The 24,165-nt window shown below is 50.3% G+C and overlaps 1 protein-coding gene across 10 annotated transcripts in view; it reads right to left on the reverse strand.

Moving 5' to 3' along the window:
* Positions 1-24,165, reverse strand: part of Inpp4a (inositol polyphosphate-4-phosphatase type I A) — a 57,999-nt gene that overhangs the window by 25,496 nt on the left and 8,338 nt on the right. For 2 of the 10 annotated variants that reach the window (XM_051152777.1, XM_051152775.1), the window contains exons 3-16: positions 23,173-23,291; positions 21,235-21,351; positions 20,879-20,958; positions 20,547-20,658; positions 19,415-19,505; positions 18,821-18,968; positions 16,501-16,631; positions 14,530-14,634; positions 13,896-14,004; positions 12,018-12,035; positions 8,506-8,689; positions 7,245-7,463; positions 6,147-6,387; positions 3,095-3,127 (exon numbers count right to left, since the gene is read on the reverse strand). In XM_051152777.1, coding sequence (XP_051008734.1) covers positions 3,095-3,127; positions 6,147-6,387; positions 7,245-7,463; positions 8,506-8,689; positions 12,018-12,035; positions 13,896-14,004; positions 14,530-14,634; positions 16,501-16,631; positions 18,821-18,968; positions 19,415-19,505; positions 20,547-20,658; positions 20,879-20,958; positions 21,235-21,351; positions 23,173-23,291 — 1,707 coding nt within the window. The remainder of the gene's footprint in view (positions 1-3,094; positions 3,128-6,146; positions 6,388-7,244; positions 7,464-8,505; positions 8,690-12,017; positions 12,036-13,895; positions 14,005-14,529; positions 14,635-16,500; positions 16,632-18,820; positions 18,969-19,414; positions 19,506-20,546; positions 20,659-20,878; positions 20,959-21,234; positions 21,352-23,172; positions 23,292-24,165) is intronic. The other 8 variants (XM_051152782.1, XM_051152780.1, XM_051152778.1 and 5 more) reach the window with 6 other exon arrangements.

The following is a 24,165-nucleotide window of genomic DNA, read 5'->3' on the forward strand; positions in this document are numbered from 1 at the left end:
TGGTTTTGAGGAAGAAGTCTTTGTGGATTCTTTGATAGAGCAAAGTAAAGCACTGCCCTCTGGGAATTGAACTAAGTTTTAACCTAGCCTTTAAGATTAGAAACCAAAAGGCAAACATGAAAGGAAATTAAGAACTCATTAAATTGATCTTTTAAAACATTGTTACCTGGAACTGAGTGAGACTTTTGAGGCCTTTCTTCCAGAAGACAAGAGCTTGGCTGTCAGGCCTGTATTAGGCCCTTCACATATGTACTTAAAATTGTTTCAATGGGAAATGTCTTAGTGATTGAAACTTCCAGTACAACTGGGAGCTCTTCCACTTGAGAAATGTAATATTTACATAGGATTGTTTGGATCTTGTTTTCTAGCCTTTCCCCTGCCTCCCCCATCACCACCCTCCTCACCTCCCCCATCACCTCCTCCATCACCACCCTCCTCACCTCCCCCATCCCCTCCTCCATCACCACCCTCCTCACCTCCCCCATCACCACCCCCAACACCACCCTCATCATCTAGTCTGAAGGTAGACCTATCTTTCTCTATATAAAGGACCAAAAAATGAACACCTTACTTGTAAACTGACATCTAGCAGCTAGTGGTGAGCTTGAAATGGTAGAACTCTTTATAGCCCATTCCTGGGTAGCCTTAGGAAAATGTGTCTTAATTATTTTTGAACCAGTACTCACCTTGTCTTTTCAAGCTATTGTAAGTTATACTTTCCTTTTCAGAGCTGCTTATTTTAGGGCTACTTTTCTTAAAATTTTAATTAAGGCATAATTCATAAAAGGCTACATTGTTTTAATGAGACTTTTTAACACCTGTGCTTGGTGTCTTTCTCTAGTCTTCCACGAGGGGCCATGTCACCTTTTTAGATTTACTTTTAGAGTTAAGTTCTTTGCATGTAAATGCTAGTGGCAAGGTAAAACCCAAGCTGACCAAATGCAGTTCACTCTGAGTGCGGACAGCAGAAAGAACACCTTGCCTGTTAGCGTGCTGGTACCCGTGAGCCAAAACACTGATGAAACTCCATTTTCTAAGCAAAACTCAAGGCATATTCCAGGATTTCCTGCTTGAGCTGACAGTGTTGGTTCGGAACGATCTGAAAGTGCATGTTTACGGTCTATGTGTACCGCTGGCTAAGAGAGAGAGAGCGTCTCAGGTACACATGCATCTTACAGGCCCCCAGTAATCACCGAACTCTTAAAACCAGCATTGTAACATCACAACAACATTTGTTGCCAGTTTTTATTTAGAGAAAAAGGGGGAAATGTTGCGGGTTGGTCCAGTGCTCTGTGTATTCAGATCTGGCCCCAAGATCTGGTTGCAGTCCAGACACGTGCAGTCACATGTACACTGAACTATGTTGTGTAAACTTTGCTCCCCAATTATCTCTGATTGGCTAATGAAAAAGTAGACAGCCTATAGCTGTGCAGAAAAGAAGTAGGCAGAGCTTCGGTTCCTGGGCTTGGGGAGGGTGGTGGTCTCAGGTAGGGACCATCAGAAGGGAGAAGGAGAAGAAGAAGGAAGTCACCACGGGGCAGTGTGGACCATCAGCACATGGTCATGAGGACTGACCTGATGAGCAGAATTAGCCCAGACAGGAACAATACGGCAAGTAACACTGGGGGACACGGCTAGGAAATAGTGATAGCTTAGAGCACTACTATCTGCCCAGCTCTAGTGCTTTAAGCCTTATTATATATCTAAAAAGTTTCTGTGTCTTTTATTCAGGAACTCAACTGTCTAAAGTGGGGTAGAAACACCTAATAGATAATTAAAAGTGAAAGGGAGCCTAGCAAATCCTTCCAAAATGATTCTGCTTCAAACGCATCATCTGAGTGCTGACAAAACCCAGAGTGGAGGACAACCCTGAGCTCCTGCCACAGGCTCACAGGCCTCCTTTTCTGGTCCTCACTGCTGGCCATGGCCCCAGACTCTGCCTCCCCCATCACCGAGGCTCAGTGAAATCTGCTACCTGAAGGCTCTGGCTGAGTCAGGCAGCAGGCAAGTAGAGAGCAGGGTGAACTGTGAATCAGCTAAGGCTTGATGGCCCCGACGGCTCATGCGTGACACTGGGATCTAAGAGCCACTCGGGGCTGCTGCACTGATGTTTGGGGAGAGAGAGCAAACTGGGACAGCATGGGGAGCCCAGTTAGACACTGACTTAGGTGTGGTTCTGGGCTTGTGCCAGGTGGTCTCATCACAGCACTGTGTCACCGGGCAGAAACGGCTTAGTAGATCCTGCGTCGTCGTGTGCTGTACTCTAGATTGAAATCGGGTGTCTTCCCATCTTATATGTCTACTCAGAAATATGCAATCATTGGGCTGATCATATAGCTGATTTTTTTAATGTGTAAAAAAAAAATTGTTTAGGGGAGAAAGGCACAGGGTAGGAAAACTACATCATGGGTTGGTTAACCCTACAATAGAGTCTTTACAGACTATGAGAGCAACAGAGACTCTGCTTGCTACACTAACAAAACAGAAGGTGATTAAAAAAAAAAAAAAAAGAAGCATAAAGCAGGCTGTGGCCAGGATTTAGCTCAAGACGTAGCTTGTCGACCCCTGAACTAGGGACATTAGGCTCTCCATGAAAATTTAGTGGATCAACGTTCGGTAAGAGTTCAAATCTGCACTGTGTCCAGAGCTGGGAGCGGACATGCACCTCCACACTCTCAGCGGACACAAACCATCCGATCGCGCCCTCAGAGCTGCGAGCAGAAGTGCAGGTGAGCTTACAAGGAATATTTACAGGAATATTTACAGGCGTATAGCTTTCTAAATCAGATTGTCCGCCACAGGAAGCCCAGTGTACTCAGAAATAAGTCAAGTGAAAAGGTTTTAGGGTGCAGAAGGAAAAACAGTGTCTAGCTGCCTGCTGCAGGCCATAACTCCCTCAGTCCCGCAGGTCCCTCACCAAATCTCAAAACAAAGGAAATCCTGAAATATTCTCCCAACTATGGGACACACATACATACGCACGCACGCACGCACGCACACACGCACGCACGCACAAAACCTCTGGTAATTGAGCTTCGAGGGCTACCTGAATATTTAAAGACACCAACCGGAGCCTTGAATGCAAACCACGTACCTGGACTGGACTCTTCAGGAGGGGGGCTGCAATCTGCACAGAAATGGAGGGTACAGGGATGGTTAAGGAGCAACACACAGTTCAAACATGAGCAGCTCTGTCTCAGAGCTGCTGCATTAGCAGCTGCCAGCAAGGTGGTTAAACACATGGAGAGAGAAGAGGCCTGGGGCTCAGGCGCCTCTTACCCAGGTTCCCCCGGGCGGTCCTGCTGCTGGGAGCAGCCGAGCCCTCTCAGTGGTGAACATCAGTGAGTCACCAGAGTCAACATCCATGTTGCTAACCCTTCAACATAAAGTGCTCTTCAAGACGAGTGAGCCAACACACAATGCCACAGATGCCACACTGATGATGACGCAGACATGGAGACCCGTGTTAGCATCAAATGAGTGGAACCCGCTGCTCTGACTTATTAGGGAGTCCAGAGTTCAAGCTAGATTGCTGAGTGCTAAACTGGTAAATCCCAAAGATAAAAATGCCCAAAGAACCTTATGACAGTCCTTAAAATGCAACTAAGCTGAATGCTGGATTTGGCAGACAGCTCCAGTAGGAAACTCCTCCATCTGGGCCGCCCCTCATGGTCTTCAGAGAACACCACTGGGGTGCCCTCATTTCATTTTCACATTTCCCTTGAAAATGCTAAAACTCCTAGTTAAATGGATGTGCCATCTGAGAAAAGACAGTTTGAAAAGGCATCAAAGGAGTAAATCTGTATTTCATATTATGTCTGAACTTCAGTTCAAAGGCTGTCCACAGGAAACTGAGGTGAGATGGCTTCAGGGTCCCAAGACTGGCCAGAACAAGTTTTAGGGGGTTGTCAGGGACGGAGTGAACAGGGCTCCTTCCTCTGTTGTGTTTGGACATGACTTATTAAACTAGCAAGAGGGAGAGAAAAGCCTTTTGTAAGTTGAAGAGTTCAGCCTCTTTGTCAGAACTCAAGGCCTGAGCCCAGCTAGCTAAGGGACAGGGCCCCTCAGGTGTGGCACGCTGCAGTCAGCAGAGGCAGCCGCTCTTGAGCCTCTATCTGGCTAATGCGAATTATCCCAAGCCTTGAATCACTACATGTTTTTATATGTGTTTTTTTGTTTTTGCTATCCATAGCTTCTATGGCAGGACTCTGGTCTATGACTGAGGAGGAACGTTTAGTAGCCCGCCTTTTGAGTGCCAGTGGCGATCTCAAACAGCAGGGTGGGACCATTCAGTGAGAGTTTACTCAGCTTGGTAAACAGGCCTTTCAACACAGGGGGAGGAAGGAGGCTCCATTACTCTCAATCAGTGGCTCCTAACTGGTCGCAGAGATTTGATGACGCTCTGGACTTTCTTCCTGTTCACTTACAAATTTTAGCATGTGATCTCAGAGGTACATGAGGTTGGTGTGTGCATAGGTCCTGGGTTAACAGTGCAGCAACGGAGAAAATATTCCCACCAGCCAGGCTTGTCAGCAAGCCTGTAGGGCATTTTCTTAATTAGTGATTGCTGCGAGGGGGCCCAGTCCACTGTGGGTGGAGCCACCCCTGGGCAGGTGTTCCTGGGCAGGTATGTAAGAAAGTAAGCTGAGCAAGCCTATAAGGAGTGTTCCCCATGGCCTGTGCATCACTTTCTGCCTCCAGGTTCCTGCCTTGAGTACCTGCCATGACTCTCCTGGATGGCGGACTGTAAGCTGTAAGCTTTGAAATAAGCCCTTTCCTTCCCAAGTTGCTTTTGGTCATGGTGTTTTGTCAGAGCCATAGAATCCCTAGCTGGGATGAGCGCCACGGACAAGTGAGTCAAAGACAAACCGCCTTATCACACAGCACACTTGCTCCTACATTTTAAAACTTCTAGCCATGCTTTCCTCTGTATCTGCAGAAAATATTTAAAGTTACAAACAAAATTATACGTATTTCTTCTTCAGTCCTGAAGTGGCCTCACTCACTCTTGGAAAGGGATCTACCATGTAACTACAACTCTAGACCTCCAAACAAGTGAATATGAAGGAGAAATAAGTAATGAAATAATTAAATTTTTAAAAGTAAACTTTAAGAAAATAAAATAAACAGGAAAATGAGAACAAAACAGACACAAACTGCTTCCATGAATCGATCACAGGCTTGAAAAGGTGCCAGCTGTAACCACCCCCCTCCCCGCCCCCCGCCCAAGATGGAAGGCAGATCATGTGGACGTTGCTGACACAGAGGTTCAGGTGGGACAGAGAAGAGGCAAAGGGCATGAACACATGAAGGATTTATCAGGAGACGGAGAAAGACACGTGATTCTGTGCTTGCTGGCCACTGTCTAACTGCGCTCCTCATCACAGGAAGCCTGCACACCCTGGCTGGACTCACGACAGCTTGAAAGCTCCTCGTGGAGAGCGAAGGAGGCAGAGGCTGGGTGGAGCCAGCACTCACATGACTTCACTCAAGTGTTCTCCAGTTCTTACAGAAAAAGGTGAGAGGCCCTAACGCAGAGGGACCAAGGAGCCATTTGGTTTCAGACACGTCAGTCCTCAGCCTATCATGTGGGCGGTGTGAACATGCCCTGTGTCTGAAGTGTGCTGCTGCGAGGCACTGCTGTACACTCAAGGGCCCCCTCTAAGAGTAGTGTCAGAGAGATCAAGGTAGCTTCTCTGCCATCTGCCTGAGTTATGAGACTCTAGGTGACATGTTTCTGCTGGGTAAGAGCACACCCAGCCAATGAGAGCCTGCCGGCTGCCAGCACCCATTCCCAACACAACAAACATAACACCCAGAGGCATCTGCATCCAGCCGCTGGCAGCTTCTCCAGGTGACTTTCAACAACCCTGAGAAGGCTTCCCACCATGGCACTGCAGCCCGCGCGGCCTGCCTGCCCATGGCGATGCAGATGCAGAGGGCTCAGCTGCATGGGAAGATGACAGGAACTTCCACCTTGCCGTCTGTGACTCTACGCCTGGGGACTCCCCCTGACTGCTGCGCTTCCTGTCAGCCCTCCCTGCAGTTGGCTTGGTGGAGGCAGGCATGGAGTCAGAGACACAGACACACAGAAGTGACGAGGCACGAGCTGAGGCAAAGCGTGGGAAGTGTGGACGCATACGCACGTGCGTTTGGGTGAGGATGGCATGCAGCAGTGGGCATGGAGGAGGGGGCGTCACAGAAGGGGTCCTCCGGTCTGATCCAGTAGGCTTGGCTGTCCCGGTTACCTTTCTTGCTGGCGCAGGTGCTTGGGCAGGGGAACACGTCCTCACAGCCCTCCCCATGCAGGCGTTCCTTCTGCAGCAGCTTGTCCACCCGCTGGATGATGCACTCCAGGCTCTTGTCCACGTTCAGCCACACTTTCTCCTGAGACCAGAAAGACTGGGTCAGCTCATGCAAAGGACAACCGAGCGCAGGACACAGCCTACCCATCTCTCCCCCAGTCCCAGCCCAGCGATAGCCACATTGCCATTCAGGTCAGATTTGTTCTTCAAAGACAGCTGCAGCCCTGTGGTCGCTGACTGGAAAGCCTGGCAGACATTATCACCGACTCTATGGAAGACAGCCGGCCTTCTGGTCTCACTGACAGGCCAGAGGGCACTAAGAGCTCATCCCTTTGCCTCCGGCCACTGCTGGCCACCTACAACCATCACAAACAGTGTAGTTTCCTTCTGACGGACAGGAATGGAAACAGCTGGTGGCAGAGGGTGCGGAAGCTGGGAGGACAGGAGGAGGGGAGGGCAGGCTGGGGGTGAGCTGCAGAAACCCACACACACCACAGGCTGCCAGGGCTGGAGGATTACTTCGCTGCCAATTAATAATTCAATGCTTCATGGGATGTCTCTGAGCAGCGGCCCCAACAAATGACAGCAAGTTGTAGTAGGATGATCCCTTCCTAAAGAGACAACTCAGGAACAGTGGTCAGGGGTCGCAGTAGCCTGAGCACTTAGCATTCAACACTAAGAGTCCTAAAGGGCGAAGGATGAGCAGAGGCCTGAGGAAGAGGAAAGGCCTGGCTCCCAGCACAATCATGTCACGTTGCACACGCTAAGGTCTGAAAATGGTCTACCTCATCATCAGGGGGCCTGGAGCAGTCTGGGAAGCAGACCTGGAGCTTGCTAACAAAGCAGCTGGCCTTTGGGACACGTTGTGAGGGAAGACAGGCGGCACTTCTACAGTTTACCACTCAGCAGCAGGACAATGGGCAGGGGCAGCTGACTCACCCACTCCTCCTCGTGCCAGTCCACCTGCAGGGAAGACCGACTGCTCCTCCCTGCCCACCTGGCCATGAGGGTGTCCTGGTCATTCCGAAGCACCACCTGCTCCTCCTCAGTTGAGGTAGGCGAGGCCTTGGAAGCGATGTAGTCAGGCCGTGCTGCATTCAGCCCATGGATAGAGTTGGCCAGCAGCTTACAGTCGCAGACAGTGACCAACTGCCTGGTCTGCAGGGACACACAAACCAGGGCCACTAAGCATGCTTTCTCTTAGAGGGTAGACAGGCTAAAGCCAAGGCCACCCCCTACCCCCACTGTGGTCCCACAGAGCCTGCTAGGACAGCATTCTCTAAACACAAAGGTAGCATGTGACCCGGAGGATAATCTCAGCAAGACTAGAGGTCGCAGGGGTCTGCTTGAAGCCTTCTCAGCCTAGAAGTGGTCCAGGAAGATGCGAAGGGGCTGAGGAACCCTACCTGACCTCTTCTGTCTCTGCCTGCCTTTCACTCTACATCACCAGAGAAAAGGGCTCATTCCCAGCCTTGACAGCGTGGCGGACTGTGCCCCAGCCTCTGGGGGGCTGGTCCCCAGGGTCACACATTACTTGGGTTCAAAGACTAAAGCATTTTTTAATGCAGCAGGCTTTAAACAACTGGACTCCTGGCATCACGTCTTTCGTCTTGGAGACTGCTGACAACCATAGCTTCCTTTCCCATTGGTCCTGGTCTGACTTCTGACTGTGGGAACTCGTGTGAAGAATATAACACATTCCAAGCAGGAACAACAGCATCCACCATCAAGTCAGGTCTGGACAGAGAGGTGGAACGAGGATGCGTGTGTGAAGGGAAAGAGCGCCAGCAGCAGCAGCAGCCCATCAGCCACTCTCTCAGTGCGCACCAATGTTTATACATTTTAATCAGGATTGGGTTATCATTAAATAGAACTTTTAAAATTAATTATATATCAGCCAATAATTGCTATGTCAGTGCTGACCAAGATGTCACTAAGGAAGCTGTTTGCTGCATGAGTCCCGGGGAAATGAGTGCAGATTTACTTGCTGGAAGACACATCAACACACTGGCCTGAAGCCATGCCTGAGAGTCACAGTCACAGCCTTCCCTGAAACTTTGTGGATTTAAAAGAAAAGCCTTCAAGGTCACCACAATGCCACTCCCTTAAGGCCAGCTCCAGGCACTTCTGGGTGGCCCAGCAGCTTTCGGAAACCCAAGGGACCTCTTCACCCAACGCATAGGCTGGCAGCCCCTCCTACCTTGTCTGCCAAGATGGCGAGTGTCCTCTCAAGGCCAGTGGCAGACCTGTCCTTCGCCGCCCTTGAGAGCCGTTCTGCGTAGTAGCTAACCTGGGTTTTCAGGGTGTTGATCTGGGCAATGATCTCCTTGGCGCGGACGACGTCCTGGGGTATGTAGATTATGGACTGGCAGCTGGACGGCGTACTGAAAGGAACAACAATTCCTAAGGGGCTCTCCCAATCATCTGACCCACCCACAGCGGTCCCTCAAAGAAAGAGGTGTTTCCTGGGCAGTTTGGTCACTAATGGCAAAGGTCAATCTTAGAAGGTCTTTTTTTTTTAATCTAAGGAGGAGTATAAAATAGATATAAGACTGAGACTTTCGTGTACACTTGTGCTTGCATGCGTCTGCATATTTACCACACACATGTAGGTGTGTATAAATATATTGGGTCTCACTAACGATTACCCAATGCTGGGATCTTGCCTGGGAGCTTCATCTTTTAACTCATAAGCAGTCCTTCGGATACGGGGTCTGATTACACCACAAGGGATCAAGTGTCACTACAATAGATGCTCAACTGTATTAAAAGAACAACCCAAAGAACCGAAACCACGGCCTGAGGCTTGCTTCCTCATCTGGCCAACAGGGTCTTTAGGCTTCCTGTGAGTGAGCAGACCCACATCTTTCTCTCACACAGTGACCGTAGCAAGTCCCCAGCGCTGGGTTCCTTTCTCTTTCCTGCTTCAGGACTTCCCTACGTGGACAACGGCATTTGACAAGAGAGGCAGGCCCAGCAACTCAGCGCCTCCTTCCCATCCCTCACTACCACGTGGCATGTGTGTCTGGGAGCGGGATGTAAAGGGCCAGGCCAGCTGCTGCCCAGCTGCTGCCCAATGTGATGAGGAGCCTCTGAGGGCCGACTCCACATGCTCTAGTGTCATGGGACGGCCTAGCATATGTGGTCATCCAAGATGGCAGTGATAAGCTTATGTCTCTTAGCTCAGGTTCCGACCAATCAAAGATTATACATTTGTTTCTGCGGCTACCTGAGGCTGCCTGAGAAAATAAGGAGGAGACATCAAAGTCATCAAAGCAGAGGTCTCCTTTTGGGTATTGCAGATTCTAAGCCCCAGATGGAACGCTGTCCCTTCTGAAATGAAGGCTGAAATAGAGGGACAACATGGAGAAGAAAGAGTGGCTCTCATTGCACCCTACCCAGTTGTGGGAGATGAGAGGCACGTGAGACCTTTCCAGGGAGACCCAGAAACAAGTCAGGAAGCAAGAAACCACCTCTGCCATTTCTCTCTCTGGACTAGGGGGCAAACATGCAAACACCACACACCAAACTGCCCCAGAGAGAAACGCCGCCACCACAAGCCCACACGCCACAGCAGACAATGATGGATTGCCGGAAGCCCATGCAGCATGGCGACTGCGCCTGGGCAGCAGGAGCGTCATATGCCACAGCACCGCGTGCAGGAGCCACTTTCCAATCTGCAATCTCTCTCCCAAATGAATAGCTGCCACCTGGGACATCCAGGTCTTGGAAATACATTTCAAAAAAGAATTAAAAAGCAGTATCTGGTCTTTCCAGCCCCCAACCTTTGGAGTCTACATGGCTTATGTGCCGTGTGTGTAGGTCTACTGTTGCATATAGCCATGGCTGTGCACACTCTGTCATAGCGACACCCCTAGGACTGACACATGGTGAAGGCACAAATGGGCAAGTCCAAAGACCTGCTCTTGGGGACGTGCATGTACTGAGCTAGGTCCAAAATCAGGAGCCACACAAAGACAATGGGATGGGGCACAGGGGCCATGCTGCCTTGTAGTACACAGGCCACCAGGGGAGGGGCCTACTGTTCTACTCAGCTCTTCCTGAACCAAGCCAGGAGGCAAAGCCTATGTGTGGCCTTGGGCTTCTTAGACTCAGGTCTGCTGGCCCACACACACCTACTCACAGTGGAGGCCGTGGGTTAAAGGTGATGCCATGTAAGAGTGGAGCACCTAACGTGCAGATGCTCTGGATAGGAAGAGTGAGGCTGGCGCTGCAGAGCTGACAGTCTCATGGAACTGGGTCCCCCAGCCCTGGGGGAGGGCCTCTTTGCCTGGCCTTGCTCCCAGGCCAGAAGGTTCTCCACTTGTCTTGGGAATGCTCAGCATTCTGGGAGAAGAGAGTGGAAAGATGGGAGAAACCAAACCCTTCCTATGAGAGGGAAGATCCAGGGTCTTCAGTTAAGATGGAACCTGCAGAACTTTCTGGATAAGGTTCACATAAATCAGCTGGGTTGGAACTTAGCAAGGGCAGTGGGGCCCCGGCTCGCTGTGTTCTACCTTCACTGCTCACCCCTCAGGCCCTCGGGTTGAACTCAATCCTGCTATGGAAGAGAGCGCCTCCCTTCAGAGAAGCCGTAGGAGGGAAATGGATGGGAGTCTGGGGGCACACTTCTAAAACACAGTGGTGGAGGAAGGGGGAGCAGAACCCCCCAGGTGCCTCCTTCCCTCCCTCAGGGAAGGGACCCCTCAGAGAAAGCTGGCGTTTCTGTAGGTACTCAGGACTTCCTGGCACTGTGTGGTCCTAGCAGAGCTCTGGCAACTGAACTAGGATCTAGCCCAGCCCCAAAGCCTCTTGGGTCATCAAATCAAGGTAGCAGCATTTCCCATGGGGCCATGGGGCCCCTCCTCCTGATGAGCTGCTGCTTTTCCAGTCTGGAACTAAGGAGGAGATCCTAGGTAGACATAGCTCCCATCTAATGCTCAGAAGGAAAGGAAAGCTCTTGCTCTGCTGGCCAATAGGAAGCACAGACCTTAACGTCAGTGTCAGCTGGCTCCATCAGACAAGGGGAACAGGAAAACACCAAGGCTTCTTGCTTCACTGTGAGTTCGAGGCCAGCCTGGTCTACAAAGCAAGTCCAGGGCAGCCACACTACACAGAGAAACCCTGTCTGAAGTGAGCATGATGACTGCACAGATCTGTAGCTACCGAAGGCTGAGGCAGGAGGATCACAACTTTGAGAAAAGTCTTGGTGCAGGATGAATTCAAGGCCAGCTTGGGGAAAGTTAGTGAGCCCTATCTCAAAAGAAAAAAAATTTTAAACGGTAGAGGTGGAACACAGTGACATAGCTTTGCCTACCATGTGTTGAAAATAAAAAAATGTTCCTAAATGGCCTTGGATGGACAAAAATGACTCACTGGGTAAAGATGAGTGCTGCCAAATGTACCAGCGGGATAATGTGACACTCAGCATCCTGGCCCTCTCTTCTGCATCCTGGGAGAGGGCGAAGTGGACCCTGGCTCTACCGAGCGCAGGAAGAAACTGCTGTCAGGTTTGAAAGGAAGGCTGCAGCCTGCAGCCCAGCTATTCATTATCAAAGAACATTGCAGTTGGAAGGAAGAGCTCCGTCTACAGGACATGTAACTGGGAGACACGCAGCAAATGAGATGTAGCCACCCAGATGAAGGACAGCACAAGCTCTCTCTGCACAAGAGCGAGAATCAACATACACTCTCTCCAGACAGAAAACTCACCAACACTCCTCAAAACTGCTAAAGAAAAAAAAAAACCAAACGAAGCATTAGCCATTGTTAGCGAATATCACAGGCAAAGCACAATTTGAAGGCTGGCTGATTTTCTTTTCTCAAGATACTTAGAGGTAATTTGCTGAGGCCATGGCTACAGGGTAGGCAAACTAGGAGTCCCAAATGCTTACTCCCTGGGGCCGGTCTGTGGCCTGTGCTCACCCCAGAGACCTCTCATTGGGGGCACAGACATCTATACCTGACAGAAAGCTCAGAGTGCAAACTGTCAGAAAGTGGACTTAGGGCATTAGTACAAAGTTACAGAAAATCCATAAGTCCTGAAGCTGAAATGTAAAGTGATCTGCTACCCAAACTACAGCCTTTCTTGACCAAAGGACAGTCTGCTGGCCCCCCTGACTGGCCATCTAGAATGAATGGACTTTCTCTGTCAGGGAACCCCGTCACCTCAGTCCATCCACGTACACTTTACACACAGCAACAGGCAATGGTGGGGCGTACACACACACACGCCGACTGCAGATCTTTGATGGGCACTGAAAGCCCTGCCCTTCTTCCTGCTCCCTAGGGCACTGTGGTCATGAGTGCTGAGGAGGTCTGATCACCTAGTTTGTGTACTTGGTAGGAAGAAACGAAGGCTGTCCGAAGGCCTCGCGAGCACACTGAAACGGCTCTGCTGAACCCAGCACTTCCACGCATCTCCTCCCCTCATCCAGGACTGGTTGGCACACACTGGACGGGCAACCACTCTGAGAATGTCCATTCTTGCTCCCTGCTCAGTCACTGACGTGACCTACATCGAGGGCCTCTAATCTGCCTTCCTGACTCTACTAGGCCCTGATGGGCTGGCTGTGGCCTAACTTGCCAGCATCCTGGTGTAGTACACTCACTCTGGCCACAGCAGGAGAACTGGACAATGACCAACCAAGTGCCACTGGTGCCAGCACCTGCCTCCATCGGCTAGCGTGTGGAAAGCTCTGGGGCCTCCCCGGACCTTTGTTTCATGTCTTTCAAACCACTGTGCTTTCAAGACCACATTCTGCAGAGGCGTTCCAGCCACACTTTGTCTCATTCTCTCACACTTGAAGACCTCTCTGTTAAGGCACCTGCTACCTTCTCCCTTCTGGGAAAAGCAAACTGGTCTGTTCTCTCTACCTCACCTTACATATGGGCATGTTCCACAGTGGCCCAGTCACACTCAGACCATCATCAGTCTTCTGAAACTGAGGCCCTTCTGCTGCTTCCTCTACCTTACATTCTACCCAAGCATGTTACAAGATCATCACTCGTCTCTTCTCGTCTATTATAGTTGTGCCCCTCTGATCCACTTACATTTTCTGGGTGACTTTGGGAAGCTATGCCAAGAGTGTGTCATCTGAGGCCTTTCCCCACCCTGCCGCTCTGCCAACTTCCTGCTCAGGACAGAACAGTACAAACCTCCATAGTGGGGATGCTTGGCATTGTCGTGCTTTAGGAAAGGACACAGAGTGCCAGGGGCTTTAGGAACTACAAAACAATCCCTGTCAGAGGCTTTACAAGTCTGGCGTTCCACCAGCTGAGCGGGGTTATAAAGATGGCTGAGAGTAGGACTGCACACAGGCGCTGCCTGAAGCAACACTCAGAGGTGGCTCTCTGTGCAGCTCACATGGACAGAACTGGGCTGGTGACTAGGTGCCCTCAGCACTCACTCCCCTTAGCCACGTGCGCGCACACACGGAGTAGCACAGGGTCCCTAAAGCAGCTCCTCCAGCCGCACGCGGAAGCAGATCAGATGGCTGGATGTTTTTGCAGTTCTGTTTTTGACTCTTATTTTAATCACAAACATCAGACACAGCTGCGCAAGGACCACAGATACCCTCCTTCACTTACTGTTTCTTGGTCTCTTCAAACTTGTGCAGCTTTTTTCGAAGACCTCCTGACTTGAAACCTTGGCAGTGTGCTGCTGGGGCTCCAATAGTGACGACATCGTAGTTCTGATCTGAGTGACAGAGAACTTCCCTCCATTACTCTGGGCTCACGCCTGCAGGCAAGCCAGCTACAGCAACATGCACCGTGGCACCTACCGCCCACATGAAATAGCCTCTGGCTCCCCAATCCCTCGTCTAGAGGCTAAAAGAGGGCTTGTTGGAGCCAACACTGAGTGTTCAGTAAGAACAGTTACTGGTGTCCGAAGGTAGAGCCACCTAGGCTGCTAAATGCTCCCGCCCACCCCTCAGTGGCTCACTGACGGTCAACTCTAGGCCATAAAAACAAAAGGAAGCTGAAGCGATAAGGAAGGGGTTTGGAGCTTGTAACTGAAAAATTTCAAAGATCCTTGGGAGAGAGGAAGGAGGGAGAAAGGAAAGGAGGGAGGAGGGAGGGAAGGAGGGAGGAAGGAGGGAAAGTTTTCTCTAGTTGCCCAGCATAAAGGAAACATGGGCCAGATATAGGGCAACTGAGGGACCAAGCACACCGAAGGGAAGGAGCAGAACACCAGCCAACAGCAGGGTAGAAAAGTAAGTACCTGAGCCTCCGTCATCTTGAACTCGCATCCTTTGTATGTGCAGGTTTGTGGGAACAAATTCTAACTTTTTATCTGCTTTCAAACTGCTTGCTTTAAACGAAGGACCTAAGAAATGGAATGCAAGAAACTGGCCGTCAACAAGCACCAGCAACAAAGAGTGACCTAGAGCTGCTGCCGCCGCATGTAAGCGGGGTTATCTCAACAAGGGCCAGGAAAGAATGAGTGGCCATTCAAGACAGCGGGTTGGAGGCTGACTTGCACAAGGCACTGGCTCTGAACACGAAGGCTGCAGCAGTGATGAGGCCATCCCTCCTGTGACACAGTCCAACTCACAGACATGACACACATCACAGATGTGATCTTAGGTAGTGTGATGCCAACATTATAAAAAGCCAGTGGACCATGTCAGAGGCTGCCCTCTGCCAACTCTATAGATTGCTATCTTCCCAGCACCTGGAAACTGATCTTTCTGGAACAGCACATCTCAGTCTGAAGTGATGAGGTTTGTGCTTCACCTTAGGGTCCATCCAGATCCACAAGGCTAGGTGGCACTGAAGCCTGCTTGACCTCTCCAATACAGTCAGTAGGTTCCCTCACACATGCTGTGGCTAGAGAGACCAGATGATGCAACCAGTAGCCACAACCTTATTTCTAGAATCAGAATCCAAAACGAAATGAGGCATCACACACCTACCAGCCAAAGGAATTACAGGCGGAAAGGACAACAGGAGAGTGAGGAAAGGAACAATCTAACAAGCAGGAAACAACAATGCATCAGAAGCTCGGCAGAGAGCAGCTGCCTAGTCTGCCTTCTGTCACAGTGTCTGGTAGCCATGCTGCGACCCTCAGACCTGCAGTGTGCCTGTCTTGTGACACTGCAAGAAATAAAGCCAAGGCCTGTGTTTAGCCGAGACTCTCAGAATAGCAGGATGCTCCTGGCATTTGAGAAGCTCCATCCTAGAGAATTCCAGTTTACATGGGTTCCATGCTTTCTCAGGAGCGCGTATCCAGCATAGATAGGTGCCTCAACTCTTCAGGCAAATGTTGCTATCTCTCTAAGTGATGCAGTTGAACTTGCTCAAGCTTGGACCAGTCCCACATACCATCATCTTTCTAAGTTTATAGACAAGTCCCTATATTCTGTGTAAAAAGCACATTAATCATAAACCTATGATTTTTTTCCTTAAACCTACAAGGCATTATATATACTTAAAGAAACCAAAGATAAAGAATGCTCTGAAAGAAAGGGAAGGGAGAAATGTTATAATTATATTACTCTCTCAAAAATAAAATAAAATATATCTTTATAAAATAAATCATAAGAAATAACAAGTACTTTGAAAGACTAAAACAATTAAGAAACAAAGAAAGAAAGAAAATCATCCCATTTGGAATAAAAAGAAAATGGGTTAAAAAGAAATCGTATAGTTTGAAAGTCAAATATCATTTTCAAGAAGGGTGCCTTCCTAGCATGCACCAAGCCCTGGGCTTGACCCCCAGGCTCCAGCTGGAAAAGAAGAAAAGGCAAGAAAGAAAAGAACACTGAGGTGTCTGAACTTGACTTTCTCTTTGGAGTCTTAAAATAGAGCGTGTACTCTGACAACTTACACACTCATTGAAGGTGACGTTGAGTGTGTAAACTAGAGAACGGTGTTGCTCAGGCCAACAGCCCACATCCTTTGGGTTCTTGGTGGTGACACCAAGATGGACAACCCACATGAACCAAGGTCTGAGAGTCTGCCTCACTTCAGCCCCACTCTACAGCAGCTGTTTTAGGAGAACACCGGAGAAAGGCTTCTCTCAAGCCACTAATTTGTCATTTTAATTAAGATCTGAAAAGCCCAGAGTTGAAAGAATTCACACCTACATGAGAATCTATTTTTAAAGATCCACTCAAGACAATCAGTGAGAGTCTGTGAGCACCCCAGATATCGAGTTGGGAATGCAGGCGCTAGTACAGGCCACACCCACCTTTGTACTGATGGAGGTCAGTCAGATTCTCCTGGTAGGTGAGGATAATAGTCTGATACTGGGTGACAATCTGTCGCCGGAGGCTCTCCCAGCAAGGAGACAACTCCCCCAACTCTTCCAGCTCACATACTCTGCAAACGAGACACATGTCAGGCCACGGGGCTGACTCCCCTGGAGCTAAGACTAGGACAACGGAGCACACAAGAAGTAGCCGGGGGCCAGGCCGGCCAGAGCACAGGGTGGTCACGGAGCACATGGGAGGCACATGAAGACACCATTGAGGTACTGGCCCAGTTCTCTGCAGGATGGTGAATTATTCCAGAACAGAATGGACAGATGTGAGAAACCACTTACCTCCCCACCCTCATCCCAACAACCCCCTTTCTATGTCAAGTGCACAACAACAGCATCTCACTTCCAGGAGTGGCACCATCTCCTTTCCTGAGCACCCTTGCTGTCCACACTGAGTGTTAGCGCCTCATGTGCAGTTGCTGCCAACTACTTAACCTGCTCTCAAGCGCCTGCCCAATGGAGGAGCTCCTTCAAGCAGTAACACAGTCAAACAGAAAGCAGACAACAATAATAACCACAACACTGGGGGCGGGGCTCAGTGGCTGAGGTAGATCCTCAGGAGCCATACTGAGTCCACAAAGCTGTCCTCTGACCTCCTACATGATACCATGACACACATGCCCCACCTCCTGCCTGGTGAAAATTAAACCATGAAAACTGAAAATGCACAGAGAAACTGATTATAGCTATAATAAATGTATATAAATAAAGACAATTTTAAAGTTAAAATTATGACATAAATGTGTACATAAACAATAAAATAGCAAAATAAGTTTGTAAATTTAGATGAAAGGTATGTGATACTCACTATATTCTTGATATTTTTCTCATATTCTGATTTTTTTTTTTTTCAGGGTGAAACTGAAAACTGCATTAAGGCACTGAGTTTCTAGCTACACGGTATCACTCACTAACACTGACTTAGCAAAAGTTGTGGAGGTCAGTCTGAGACAGAGAACAGCCTCACCCTTACTAGGAACTGAGAAAATATGCCTCAGGATGAGAGCTTTGCTGCGTGGGGAGAGGACCCTGAGGTTCATCTTCTGAGCTCTTATCTCTGTGGCCCCAGGCAGGACGAATGGGAGGGAAAGAGACAGACAAAGAAGAGAAGATGTGTAATGTTAGCCTTAAAAATTCTTACGCAGCAAACTGTGAAACAGAGGAGCAAACTGAGAGGAAGGCATGTGCACATGACATGGGGTGGGGGGAAGGCATGCACACATGACATCGGGTGAGGGGAAGGCATGTGCATATGACATGGGGTGAGGGGAAGGCATGTGCATATGACATGGGTTAGGGGGAAGGCATGTGCACATGACACGGGGTGAAGGGAAGGCATGTGCACATGACATGGGGTGAGGGGAAGGCATGCACACATGACATGGGGTGAGGGGAAGGCATACACACATAACATGGGGTGAGGGGAAGGCATACACACATGCATGGGGTGAGGGGAAGGCATGCACACATGACATGGGGTGGGGGAAAGGCATGCACACATGACATGGGGTGGGGGGAAGGCATGCATACATGACATGGGGTGGGGGAAGGCATGTGCATATGACATGGGGTGGGGGGAAGGCATGCACACATAACATGGGGTGAGGGGAAGGCATGCACACATGACATGGGGCGGGGGGGAGGCATGTGCACATGACATGGGGTGGGGGGAAGGCATGCACACATGACATCGGGCGGGGGGAAGGCATGCACACATGACATGGGGTGAGGGAAGGCATGTGCACATGACATGGGGTGGGGGAAGGCATGTGCACATGACATGGGGTGGGGGAAGGCATGTGCACATGACATGGGGTGGGGGGAAGGCATGCACACATGATATGGGGTGGGGGAAAGGCATGTGCACATGACATGGGGTAGGGGGAAGGCATGCACACATGACATGGGGTGGGGGGAAGGCATGCACACATGACATGGGGTAGGGGGAAGGCATGTGCACATGACATGGGGTGGGGGAAGGCATGTGCACATGACATGGGGTGGGGGGAAGGCATGCACACATGACATGGGGTGGGGGAAAGGCATGTGCACATGACATGGGGTGGGGGGAAGGCATGCACACATGACATGGGGTGGGGGGAAGGCATGCACACATGACATGGGGAAGGGGGAAGGCATGCACACATGACATGGGGTGGGGGAAGGCATGCACACATGACATGGGGTGGGGGAGGCATGCACACATGACATGGGGTGGGGAGTGTCCTTCCTCTGCATGCGGTCTCACCTGGCTGCGTCTTCCTCCAGCAGGAGCTTCACAAACTGCCGAGGCACATGCAGAGAGAGGACGCTCTCCGCCATCTGCTCCAGGATCCGTAGGTGGTTGCCATCAGTGGTTGGGAACCGGTACATGCGGCAGATGGCACCACCGAACACTGAGGTAGGAATGTAAGGAGACAGGCTGTGGGTGAAACGGCTACAGACAGACCCGCCTACAAGGTTCCTCCCGCTCAGGCCCTCAGTGACCTCAGCTCTTTCTTTCCCAAGAGCGCTAACAAGTAAGCAAGCAGAAACAACAAAACCCAAACCCACTTGAACCAAGCCCTGCCAAGTGGCTGTACTGGCCACTCCTCCCCTTGTCAGGTAGGACAGAGGTAACTAAAGTGCGGGGAGCTGGGGCAGGGACACTGTCAGCCACCAACACCAGTATCAAATAGAGTGAAATGACGGAGCCGCTTCTCAGGGGACTTCTGACTCCCATGCTGCAGACAATGCCATGTTGATGAACAGCAGCAGGCAGGTGGCAGCTGGGACATGTGTGTGACAATCACAGAGGGTGGGGAGTAAAGGGTGGCCAGGCACGTGAGAGGAAGCTGCTTACCCGATTTCAGTAAGGTGTCTTTTCGTAAAGAAGCATATTTGGATCGGATTCCCAAGGCCTCGGTCAAGCTCTCATCAACAGGCAGAACCATCTGGGTTAGAGACATGCGCAAGAACACTGGGTCTGAGGACTCCAGGGCGTCCACAGAAATGGGCCTCGTGTATCACACAAGACCTGGCAGCAGCTGATCATGCAGTGTTGGTCTACCGTGCACAAGCTGCCCAGCCACACCACACACACACACACACACACACACACACACACACACACACACACACACACACACACGTCCCTCCCCATACAGCACGCATGTCTGCCTTCTCAAGTCACTTCACCTTGGGTGACAGTGCTGTGGTATCCAAAATTAAAAAGAAGGACGGATGACACCAAGAATATCCTCAGTGCTATGTTTTGAGCATACTTTGGGCAAAATGAGGTATTTTTTTAAAAAATGCTTCCCTTGAGCAGGGCGTGGTGGCACACGCCTTTAATCCTAGTACTTGGGAGGCAGGGGCAGGAGGATGGCTGTGAGTTCGAGGCCAGCCTGGTCTACAAAGCAAGTCCAGGACAGCCAAAGCTACATGGAGAAACCCTGTCTTGAAAAACAAAACAAAACAAGCAAACAAACAAACAAAAATGCTCCCCTTGACAATGCTGGGCTCTTAAGTTGGAATTCTCATTTGATAACTGGCTGAGTGAGAGACTGTGTGGGCCATGAGGAAGGGGGGGACAGGAAGGGAGGGTCCCAAGGATGGGAATGTGGAAGGGGTGACTGGGAAGGACACTTACTACCAGGATATAAATAAATAAATATAAATAGGTATGTCTCCATCACCTCTCCACTCGTACCCTCCCCTCTGCCCCCACACATACTCTAGCAAAGATGTTTTGCTCTCAATCCTGTGCCACAGGAGTGGCCAGTGTGGCTCGGAGAGCGGAGGCCATTCCTGATCAGTCGCGCTTTGTATTTAAGAGCAGGAGCCCTTCCGCTCCATGTGGCATCAAAGCCAAGAAAGACCTGGGAGGCCCCTAGAAGGCAGTGTCAGGGAGCAGTCCTTCCTGAGCGCAGACATGCATGAAGACAGTCAATTCTCCCAGGCCTGTGAGGAAGGTGAGAAAGGCACCCACTCACCCTCCCATTGACGGTGTCCAGAGAGCGGGCCACAGGGGGCCTCTGGTCTGACTTCTCCTCCATCTGCCAGCCGATCACAGTGACATTCCCCACTCGGTCACTCTCTGCAGACCTGCAGAAGCATCACCCTGATAAGCGCTGGTTTGGCTGGGCTGCTTCTCTTTTTAAGGCTAAGTTCAGTCATCCTGGGTCATCAGGGTCCTGGGAGCAGCAAGGCAGCTTCCTGAAAGGTTCACCTCACCTCTCCTCGGCAGATGCCATGGCGTCCCCCTAGACAGCCCCTGAGAGGGTTGAAGGGGCAAAACCTCCAAAGGGCTAAAGCGAACACCCACCTCAGTGTGAGATGCAGTCTGTGATGCCTGTCCTGGAGCAGATCTTTGACAACGAATGTTCCAGAGCCCAGCAAATACATCTGACGGAGACAGGGAGACGCAACATATGGACACTCGGCGTCACTCTGGTCCATGCCCCACAGCACAGGGAACTTTGTGGTTCCCATAACCCCTCCCTCCCACGCTCGCCCCATCGACCCACAACAAGGCTCAGAAGTGAATTCCAGAGGCAAGTATGTTTCGAGATGGGCTCATTCATGAGCAAGGAGTGAACTCAGCCTTGTGCTGCGTCGCGCTCGGGCCATTACGTCACTGTAAGTGCGGGGAGACTGCCCCGCAGCCGCGCGTCACTTAACTGTTCCCTGAGCTCTGTCTTTGACATCGTACACGGACAGCTTGACCTGTGTCATCTGATTGATAAGGGAGTCTTGGAAGAAGGCGATGCTGCTTAGAAAGATGGGGTTGCTGGTTCCCTAGAACAGAAAACAAGAGTTGGAGTTCATCTTAAGGAAATGCTTCTGAGCTGCCCGAACGCGTTCAGAAGGAGGGAATCAACACAAATGCTAACGGCAGCGCAAGAACCAAAGAAGTCCGCTTCTCATAGAATCGCTGGTCGGACACAAGCAACAGGCGCAGTGCAGAAGCTGCGCACAGGACTCACGCTAACCCTGACGAGGTCAGGGGGTGCAGTTTCAGGTGTGCTTATATTTAGACTGTTACTTAGGTGCACTCCTTTCAGATGTGTGCAAAGGCAGAGGAAAGAGGAAACGGACAGTTTTGGTATTTCTAGGTCCTGTGTCTGGAATGATTAAAAGTGACCTTTTAAGAGCTCTCCTCTTTTAAGAGCCAGTTCTGGTTTCCAGGTCACGGGTGCCTATTTTCTGGCAGCTTTGCCTCAGAGCTCCACCTGGCTCTTCTCACTCTTCCAGCAAAGCACGGTGAACAGTCACTGGGCTTTGTACCCAACGATGCCTCCTGGGCCTCAGCAGCTCCAGGACCAGTCTCTCAGTGCCCGCTGGGCAGCCCCTCCTCGGGGTTCTGAGGCCTCCTCCAGTCTTCCCTGCCCAGCCGTGCCCTGGGAGGGGTCTAGGATTCAGCCTTGGTGCCCTCTTGTCTGTTGAGCAGGTGTTGGCCGGGAGACCACAATCGCCTCTGGTGGCTCTTCCCGCACACCTGTTCTTCCCACGCCTTCCTTCCGCTAAAGTCATGTTACGTCCCTCCCCCAGACACCTGTCAGAGGCATGACAGAGCTTGCTGCTGCACTGTATCATAAGTGCCCCTGTACAGCCTGCAAAGCGTTGGTTTCTCAGACACGCTAAGCAGATACAGCTATTTCCTAAGCCCTGTGGTGCTCTGCTATCGCCCTGCGTCAGAACTACAGACAACCCAGAGCTGAGCCCCCGCCTGGGCTCACTGTGAAGTCCAACCTAGGAAGCCTGCTGCTGTGTCCTCACCCTGCTACCCTAGTGCCCCCCACATGCTTTCCTGTACATGGAAGTAACCTGGTCAATTTTGCCCCCGCCCCCACCATCAGAAACTCTCAAGGGCAAGAACTGTGTCCTTGTGGGATTGGTACCAACAGTCAGTACAGTGCTTGGCATGAGGCCAGTGCTCAACAGAGGCTTAGGCCACATACAACCTGACTTGAAAATATGCTTCTGAGAGAGACTCAGAAGGGGTTGGCTTCTAAAATGGAAAGCTTGATATAAAAGTATATATTATTGAGTGCTTATATAAAAGTATAGAAATACTAAAAAATTTAAAAGTTCAATCTGGTAAGTATTCCTATTATAAATAAAATCCTGTGGAATTCCGTATCAGAAACTCCTACATTTTGTACCATTAACTCATAGAATGTGCTCAACTAAGAATTTTGTAAACTTCCGTAAAGCCATATAAATTTTAAAAAGCACACAACACAAAACACAAAAGATGCAAAAGTGAAAGTTAATAAGGAATACAGACGTGTGCAGCCTAACAGCCAGCGCCCTTTAAGCATCAGTTAATGAGCATAATTCTCTAGTCACAGCAGGCAGCTGGAAGTGAAGGGAAGAATTAGGTCTCACCCCTCAAGAATCAATCAGTCTTAGTGGGGAGCACTTCATGACAGCAGCACCCAACGGTTCATCAGAACTCACGAAGGGTGTGGCCGACTAAGGGCCACCCAGGGGAGTGTGGCACACAGGATAAATGAACTGGAAACGCAAGTGTCGCTACCGACGCCCTTCCACCAGGGACACAGGCAACCGTGAGCATGAGGGCTCCCTCGAAGGAGAGGGGCCGGCAGCACCCACCTCAATGATCTCCGTCTGCGCATGCTTCGTCCAGAACGCCTGCGGAGGGGTGGTGACACTCACAGCCACAAAACTATTTGGTTTTCGGTCTAGCGATGGAGTGTGCAGCTCACTACAAGCTACAGAATCAAGATGGGGGGAAAGAATCCTTTCAGGCAGCGTTCTAGTTAGTTCACTGTTCTAAACAAACCCCAAAAGCTTAAAACAATACCCCCTAGAGACACCATGGTTACACTGTCAGTGAGAAAGGGGGTTTTATTTTTATTTTTTGCATTATGACTTTTTTATTAATTCATTCATATTACATCTCAATTATTATCCCATCCCTTGTATCCTCCCATTCCTCCCTCCCGCTTTCCCCCTACTCCCCTCCCCTATGACTGTGACTGAGGGGGGGGCCTCCTCCCCCTGCATATGCTCATAGGGTATCAAGTCTCTTCTTGGTAGTCTGCTATCCTTCCTCTGAGTGCCACAGGGCCTACCCATGAAGGGGACATGGTCAAACATGGGGCACCAGAGTTCGTGTCTTAACTGTGGAGAATGTCCTGTCCCTTGGCTAGGTCTGGGTAGGGGTTTGATGCTCACTGTACATATTGTCCTTGGTTGGTGCCATAGCTTGAGCAGAACCCCTGGGCCCAGATCCACCCATCATAGTGTTCTTCTTGTAGGTTTCTAGGACCCTCTGGATCCTTCTATTTCCTTATTCTCCCATACTTCTCTCACCTAGAGTCCCAATAGGATATCCTCACCTCTATCCCACTTTCCTGGTAAGTGAAGACTTTCATGGGACATGCCCCTTGGGCTAGTGTCTAGATATAAGTGAGTATATACCATTTGAGTCTCTCTGCTTCTGGGTTAACTCACTCATTATGATCATTTCTAGTTCAATCCATTTGTCCACAAATTTCGGGAATTCTTTGTTTTTAATAGCTGAGTAGTATTCCATAGTGTAAATGTACCACAGTTCCTTTATCCATTCGTCTACTGAGGGAC

This window comes from Acomys russatus, chromosome 11 (assembly GCF_903995435.1).
Source record: "Acomys russatus chromosome 11, mAcoRus1.1, whole genome shotgun sequence".
NCBI classification, from domain to species: Eukaryota; Metazoa; Chordata; class Mammalia; order Rodentia; family Muridae; genus Acomys; species Acomys russatus.